The 8,744-nt window shown below is 44.0% G+C and overlaps 1 protein-coding gene across 1 annotated transcript in view; it reads left to right on the top strand.

Annotated features, from left to right (window-relative positions):
- LOC109291646 (TCR gamma alternate reading frame protein) overlaps positions 1 to 8,744 on the top strand; it is a 65,826-nt gene that overhangs the window by 10,732 nt on the left and 46,350 nt on the right. Inside the window, exon 4 of the mRNA XM_019508718.1 lies at positions 5,595 to 5,608. Within this exon, the coding sequence (XP_019364263.1) occupies positions 5,595 to 5,608 (14 nt within the window). The remainder of the gene's footprint in view (positions 1 to 5,594; positions 5,609 to 8,744) is intronic.

Here is an 8,744-nt window from a genome sequence, read left to right as displayed (position 1 = left end):
AGCAGCTGGGGGACACTAGAGCGCACCCTTGGCTGCAGGGAAGCAGTGCTAGGAGTGAGTGTAGCCAGCCCAGGCAATAGCCTGGAGTAAACTGGCCAGGGAGGGATTTAACTCACTCTTCCCTATCTCACCGGCATAGACCTGAGCCAGGACACCTCCACACCCCCCGCTGCTGCTGCAGCAGTGGAGCCAGGAGCAGCCAAATGCCAGCCGGCATGGCCAGAAGAAGGGGTAGGGAGGGGGGTTATTTCCCCCTCTAACCCCTACTGCTCCTGGGGAACTGTTGACAGGATCTGCCCACCCCAACTGCCACCGTTTGCTTCCTGCTTGGGGCAAGGGGCGGAATAAACCTCTCCTACCCCTTCTGATGGACGTTGGAGGGAGGAGGAAATAGACCCCCTCCCTGCTCCCTCTGTCTCAAGGGCCATGCCAGCCGGTGTTTGGCTATGCCTGGCCCTGTTGCTGCAGCAGTGAGTGGGGAGTGCCTGGGGACTCCGGCTTGGGTCTGTCCTGGTGGGACAGGGAGGGCAGAATTAAATTCCTCCCTGGCCAGTTCACTCCAGGCTACTGCTGGGGCTGGCCATGCCCCCACCACTGACGCAGCCAGCAGAGAAGCGCAGGTCCGTGCTGGTGGGACAAGGGAGGAGGGGGGAATAAACTTTTTCCCTGCTCCCTTCCAGGGTCAGTGTCTGGCCAGACCCCCATCTTTGCATTTCCCTGCTCCGGCTGGGGGACTCTGGTTTAAGTTAAACCAGGAAGGGATCTGGGACAGACATTGAAAAACCAGTTTGAGCTCAATTAGTTAAGTCTGATACTATATTCAACCAGGTTTATCTCAAACCAGTTTGGGCCATTTTGAAATTGGTTTATGTGCACTGAAGTTATGTCCTATTACAGGTTTAACCTGTTTCTGATCACTTAAACTGGTTTGTAATGTCTGTCCCTAGCCAAGCCCTAACGACGGACACATCAGCTTAAAGTTATGCCCATTATTTTTACTGATGTCATAAAAAATAACATCAACACAAAGGGCATTTCTGTTGTGTTCTTGCATTGTTTCTGAAAGCTACACAAAAGTATGTTTAGCTTAAAAGCACACTTGTTACACTAGACACTGCTGGTGTTTCCATTATTACCAAGAGAATCCTGAGGCAAAGAGTAAAAATCAAAGGCCAGTATTATAAAAAATGTCTATTAATTGTGGTACCTCAAAGAGACTCACTGACCCTTGTCATGAGCCCTTCGCACTTCTGCCAATCTGAACCAGCTGTGGCCAGCTGTGAATATTTTAAGTGACTTGCTCTTGCTAACTTTGGAACTCTGTATCAGAAGAAAGGATTTGCTTACCCTTCCTCTAAAACAGTTTCTCCAATTCCTGCCTCCCTCCTCTTGTTTCTGTTCCCTCATTTTCTTCTAGTCATATCCCCCACATCCTCTAACTGCTGTTCCCCATTCATTTGTATATGTTCTGCTTTCCCGCACCCTTGTATTTCTTTCCATACCATTTGTAGGCCATGGCTGCATCCCACGCCTTTTAACAACTCCCTCACTCCTATCCTCTGGGTTTTGCCATGCCCCCAACCCAAACCTTCACTCCCTTGCATTCTGAGTCTGATTCTCCTTAACACTGCCTGGGTACCATCACTGGGAATGGGGGGGGACCAGGAGCACAGGCGAGAGTGGCTCCCTTCTCTCAGCTCTAGTGCCTAGCACTTCTGCTGTCCCTTGCAGCAATTAGAGAGAAATTCCAGCTCTACCTTGGCAGCTGCTAGTTGCAAAGGACTGGAAATCAAAATGGCAATTTTGCAGCATGTTTTTTATATCCGCTGTGGACATAAGAATACAAAGGTTTGTTTGGCTTACTCTTCAGCTATATCATGATCTCCAGAACAATGAGTGGTCTGTCTTCTGCTTTTAACAACGGGATTCTGATCTGAAAAACCTCTCTCTATCTTTAACCTCTGATACCAGATCACTGGGAGAAACCTGGCGTGAAAGCAGGTAATACACGCATCAGTGAACATTAGGTTACCTTAGAAGAATAACTTAAAAGTTCTTGATTCTATTCTATTAGACTATTATATCTCACCCCACTGCTCGGAGAGTCTTGCCTATGAGATGTCTAATTCTGAAAGCCTAATTTCATTTACCCACATGGCTCTAAAGAACTGTCAGAAAAAGCTGTGTGGTTGCAAATAATTGAAAGAAGGCAGGAGGCAGAGGCATGGCTAATAGAGTAGAGGCAGAAAAACATGTAAGCAAACTAATAGAATACAAAGGAAAATAATGGGACAGAAGTGGAAGAGTTCTCATCACAAAGAAATCAAAAATAACACTAAAGAAAAAGGAAAAAAAAGTAATTTTACAAAGCATCTCATTGAATAATTGGTCCTTTTCAGGATAAAATAGCTTAGGTCTATGCTGTTTCAGCAGAGGGCACCAGAACATAGATTTAGGCCACTGAGGGCCTTGTCATGTTACTTTTAGACTGGACAGAGAGCTCTTAATAATTGATTATCCACACATTAAAACATGAAAACTAGCTTTAAGCACCGTTTAGTTATCTTAAAGTTATTCAACTCTGGGGTAGGTGTATCTGTGATCTGTGTTACCTGGCTCATGTTATAGTAAAATGTGGCCACTCTGCAGAGACAAGGTAACCACATTTCAGTCCTCCGGTATCCCAGTGTCCCTCCTGCCTTCCTGTGGACAAACTTCCACCCCCTGAACACTACTGCCTAGGGGGTGTTAGCACCAAGCTAACTTCCACTCCCACCCCCAGTGATGTGACCTTCCCACCTCCAGGGATGCAACACTATGCAACCAGTGCAACCAGTCTGCAGAGTACACGGTCTGCTAGTAGGTTGCCAGCTAGCAACAACTTTTTTACCTCCAACCTAAATACTTTTGCCAAAGGAAGGATGTTCCAATGGATGTCCTCCCTGAACCCCATCTAGTTGCAACTCACAATTGTGGCTCCTAGTCACGACCCTGTTCACCATCCTTCTAGTGTCAAATCACACTTGAGCAGGTCAGGGATAGTCAGAGATGGGTTTTAGCCTTAATGCATGTATGATTGCTCTAAATTTGATCTCAGACCAATCAATATTGCACACCACTTAGTATAGCCTAAGGTTAATATGTAACAACGTACTGAGATCCTTCCATTCCTGTTAATATGTAACAAGGTACTGAGATCCTTCCATTCCTGCCTTTGAAGTATACTTGCCAGATGAGAAACTTGCTAGAAACTGGTTCTGGTGAGGAGTCAATCTCCTCAGAAGGGCTCTGAATGCCCCTCTGGCATCACCAACTCTCAACATAGCACCTTCTACCATATCTTAAAAGAACCAGTAACCTGAACCACTTGATTCTACTTGAAAGAGTGTATTCTGCTACTTTTTTTTGCATTTTTCATTTGCTAGAGAGATTTCCTAACTGCCTGCCACTGTTCTAAACCAGAGAGGGCCAAACTTTCTGGCAGGCATGCAGTTGTTAACCCAGTAGAACAGAAATGGAGGAGAAGTGGTGAGAATTAATAGGGCAGTAGTGTAGACTACACCAATAAAGCTAATCTGGCATCACCATGCTACTCATTCTTGCCATATAAGCCTATGGCAAGAGGACGGATGTAGATCAGGTACTCTTTTTCCTAATGCTACTTCCACTTGAGACAAGGGATTTCTTTTTTATCTCTACCAGGATTTAATGCTCTCTTAGAATCATAGAAAAGCAAAACTAGAAGGGACCCCAGGAAGTCTAGCCTCTCCCCACCAGCTTAAGGCAGGATCATCCCTATCCAAACCATCCTAGACCAGGGCTTCTCTAACCATACTCTCTCAAATGCTTCCAAGGATGGAGATTACACAACCACTCTAGGTACCCTGCTCCAGTGCTTTCTCCCTCATAGTGAGCAAGTTCTTACTAATCTCCAGCTCACATTTCCCTTGCTACAATTTGAGACCACTGCCCCTATTTCTGTCTCCTGTGTCCACAGAGATTAGTCTATCACCATTTTCTTAATGGAACTCTTGTGCTACATCACTGAGCACTTCATCCAACTTCTATACACCAAGGAAGTTTAGCAAATTATTTGTCAATGGCTTTTGGGATCTTTGGGGTGAATACAAGGAAGTAGAAACCTGTCTCTCCTAATACATGCAAGGTGTGTGATGGCTAACTAGGATGATTCTGAGAAACAAATATTATTCATTATTTTAAGTCATCTCGTCTGCCTTCACCAGCTTCCACTCTAGCCTCTCACAAACCCTTCAGAAGTTCAGAGTCACTAAATGGAATGTTTCCAAAGTGGCTTCACTGATGGGTAGCCAAGCTGAGCATGTTTAAGATGAAGAGGATGGTAGAGTGTAATGGAGTGGATATGAAGGCAGTGAATAGTGGTAGAAAGTAATGGAGTGGATATGAAGGCAGGCTTATATGAATAAGCCTCCAGTACAGAGCAATTTGGATCATTTGGTATGCAGGACACAAGTAAAATGGTTTTTAAGGAATGTAGGCTGCTGGTACAAGATGGGAACTTTATCCAGAAGAACTAGGACTCTAGAAAGAACTGTAGGGTCATCATGGATGAACTGTTGAAGGCGATCTCCCAATTCAATGTTGTGGCCCAAAGGACAAATACAGAAAACTTGGTTGTATAAACAAGAGAATCTGAAGCAGAAGTAGGGATGTTCCCTCCTTCTTTAGCACTGGAATGACTACTCTGGGTGTCAGTTCTCACATCTACAGCACAGGGAGAATGTTGATAAGCTAGAGGAAGTTCAGAGATGAAGGACCATTGGAAAGCATACCATCCACTGACAGATAGAAAGAACTCAATCAAAGACAGACTAAGCAGGGACTTGAGCACAGTCTGAAAGAACATACAAATGACAAAAACTTTAGGAAGACCCTTTAGAGAGACTCGAAAGAGACCCCTTAATGTAGTATGCAAAAGTATAAAATTTCCAATTGCTAGAAGTTGAAATTAAATAACTTTAGACCTGATATAAAGTATAAGATTTTCACAGTAAGGTTCATGAACCACTGGAAAAACATGCCATATCTGGCAGTGCATTCTCCAGAGCTGGCCATTTCCCAATGAATCCAAAGGGTTTCCTTCATTTCCCTCAAGAATTAATTTAGAAAAACCCTATGGTCTGTGTCATGCAGAAGGTCAGACAACTTGTACGTAATGGTCCCTTCTGGCATTATAATAATGGAATTGGTGAAGTGTCCCTCCACACCCCCCCCAGCCTTCTGAACTCTTCCTGAAAGGAAGAGTTGCCTTGCAATAGCTTTTGTGAGTCCAGGAAAGTTACCATTGGGTATAGATAGCATGAGTCACTTGCCTCCTTTCCTTGAATTCATTGCTTCCTCCATCTTAGATCAAGAGTCCTCTTCCTCTGGTTCTCAGAAGCAGGTGCGCCATACCATAGTCATCGTGTTTCCACTGCTTTTTCTTCTTCTTTCAGTTATTTATTCTTGTAAGTTGGCCCCTGACAAGGGGGAACATTACTGAATAATAATTTAAGGTTCTCCAACTTCATTCAGTTTTATATTCATTTTATCTTTTTCTCTTCTTCTGTTTCTAGATGGAGATGCTCAAGTACAATCTCAACCATCCATCATGAAGGTAGTAAGCAGAACAGTACAAATTGAATGCTACACTCTTGTCACAGACTTTAGCAATGTATATATACACTGGTATAGACAGAAGCCTGACATAACACTTCAGAGAGAATTCTCTACTTTTTGTCATTAAGATAACCTGCTTTTGACAAAGTGTCTGAGAAAGAAACATGGAGGCAAGAAAGGATCTCACTGAGTCTAGATCTTTTCTGACAGCCTGTAAAATATCCAGGGATGACACAGCTATGTATTTTTATGCCCATTGGCATGGCATAGTGTTAACAAAGCACTGAGCAGCTGCCTTCTGTGTATTCTGAACCACAGCCTGTCAAATATTCAACACTATACTAATGTCTCAAAATGAGCCCTCATCTTGGAACCAGGTGCACAAGCTCCTTCCCAACTTGTCCAATGAGACAGAAAAAAAGCAAACAGTTGCTTTGGCAGGTAATTACCACACACTCGGTGGAATCACACCTGCCTAGACAATAAAAAGAGAGCAGTAATTAAAAAGGACATCAAACTTCAGGGGCAACAATGTTCAGTTACTCTCTGTGAAGCCTGAGGCTTGCTATAGGGGCACATTTGCCAGCATGCCTAGGGGAGAAGAACCCTGGAGAGATGACACTACTAGATGCATGCTCAGAAAACTACACAATCCTGTTCTAACAAACTATTGTATGTTCAGTTTGAAGTACTGGTAGAAAAGGCACCTCAAAAAAATATGTTATGCTTTCCTTGAGCAGATTCTACAACTGTTTCAGCAGACCACTAAATAAAAAAAGTGCCTTACAGTCAAACAGACAATTAAGTCTTTGCCCCCAGGCTTCTGATAACCAGGGATCTGGGTTTTCCATTTCACACAGAAAATGGACAAAAACACAGAGGAAATACAGATTTCTCATTTTAATAGAGGAACCCAGAGCTTTTGCAGTTTTGCAAAGAGCTCTCTACAGGTTGGCAGAGTCCCAGCTTGAAGGGGGCTGGGAGGGAGAGGAAGTAAGCAGCTCCCGTAGGTAAGTGGGGGTGGGGCGAAGGGGGTATTGAGGCCCCCATTGGGAGGGAGTTGGGCAGGGCTGGAGCTGCTGCCCAGCCAGGTGGTGTGTGGGGCTTGGGGCTGGGACCACAATGTGTGGCCACAGGGCCCCAGTGGGGGTGGGACAGGGCCACGGGCAGCTTGTCCAGGGGGTGGGGCCAGATAAAAGCAACAGAAATGTTCTACAGTAAAGGCAATCATGTACAAAGTTGTTATGTGCATCCTTGTACAATTCCCTCTAGCGGACAGATCCAGGTTTGCTCATGTTTTGGGAATGCACCCTTTATGCTGCTAAGAACCAAAGTACAGGCAGTCCTTGACTTACAACATTTTGAGTTACAATGTTTCGCACTTACAACGTTTATAAATTGACACCCTGTTTCAACTATATGACATCAGTTTCAACTTTACAACGCTTGACCTGATGTGACACCATGCCAGTGAAGAAGTTCGCTGTGTCACACATCTCCCTGGAGAACATCTGCCCAAACTTCATTGGACACTTTCTTTAAGAAAGCAGACGAGACTCCAGAAAAACCTGCAGCCAAGACTCCTGAGAAGACTCTAGACAGGAGCCCTTCAAAAAGTACAATCAAGAGCCCTTCAAAAAGTCCGGCAAAGTCACCTCAAAGAAGTCATTCCAAATCAATATGATTGCTATTTACAATATAAATACATTAATGTAGCTATATTACTCATCTATAATTGATTAAGTACAAAATTCTGGGGTATTTTTGGTGAAAATAAGGTATCGGGCCTTGGTTCAGGAACCAATCCCCCATTTATAACATTGTTTCTTACGAGAAAAATGGTTCCGAGTTACAAAGTTTCAACATAAGACCAGTTTTCAGGAACCAATTGTATCATAAGTCCAAGGACTGTTTGTAAGGTCTTTGTGTGGTACCAAGCAGTTTTATATTGCAACATTACTGTGTTTGCAGCAGGGAAATGTATCATTTGCTTACTACCAGAGTATCTTGGAAAATACAGCACATCTCCTGGTTGGAAACAAAAACTTAAAAGAGAATCTTCCAGGAGCATCTACATGTGCTGCTGTGGTGCATGACTAAACTGCAGAGCTTATTGCTCCAGAGTTTATTGCTCTCAGGCACACCATTTGAATGGGCTCCTGGGAGCAATTAACTCTGAAGCAACAAGCACCGGTTTATTGATGCACAGCAGGTGGAGCTGGGTTGGAGCACCCCACCTGGCAGAGGGTCCCAGGGGTCAGCCTGCCAGGCAAGGGCTGATCCCCCTGGCTCAATGGGCTGCAGACAAGCTGGGCAGGGCATGAGGGTGCTTCAGTGTGGGTCTAACCAGCAGGCAGCCCCTGCACTGAAGTACCCTGATGCCCCAGCCAGCCCCTTCAGTGTCTACACTTGCGCAGCTGCAGAATTTTTCACTCCACAGCAGAACAGTACTTGTAAATCAGTAAGTAAGTAAATTAGTTTGCACCAGCCTAAAAGGGGCATGTGTTGATGCAAGATGTTTTCTGCACAGCTAATTAGTAACTGTGCAGTAAATGTCTCGTATAGATGTGCCCCCCTGTTGCTCAAGTGGAAGTGTTATTTGCAATGGGATGTTTCTTGTGAAAAGGCAATGAAGTCTAATATTGAAAAACCCACCAAGAAGTTACTTAAAAATATGTTCTACAAAATCCTCCTTGTGTACTCCATATGTAGCCTTTTCAGAGCTGGAATATAATTTAGTGTAAACACCTAATTTTTCAATTTGTTTTTGCATCAGACCTCACCCAAGATCATCTTCATCAGACCAAGGTGCACACATTGCCTCTCCCAAACTTCAAATCTCCTTCTATGCAAGATCATTCCTCACATTCTTTTTCTGGAAGCCAACAAGATAAGAAAGAAGGTCTCTGCTGGGGCTTTTACTTGGTCACTAGTTTGTTCACGTTACTGGTTGGCTGCTAGTTCAGCATTAGTTGGCTTTCTGGTTCCTTAGTCAGTTGAAAGTTAAGAATGTCCACTTTTGTTCTTCTTTATATCTCCCATTGTTTTCTCTACAAATGTCATCATACAAATCCTGAAACAAATTTAACTGTCCATCATCAAGGCAG

Source organism: Gavialis gangeticus, unplaced genomic scaffold, assembly GCF_001723915.1.
Source record: "Gavialis gangeticus isolate Ggan-Ray unplaced genomic scaffold, GavGan_comp1, whole genome shotgun sequence".
Lineage (NCBI taxonomy): Eukaryota > Metazoa > Chordata > Crocodylia > Gavialidae > Gavialis > Gavialis gangeticus.
Note: the sequence above shows the minus strand (reverse complement) of the source record. Positions and strands in the feature narration are given on the sequence as shown.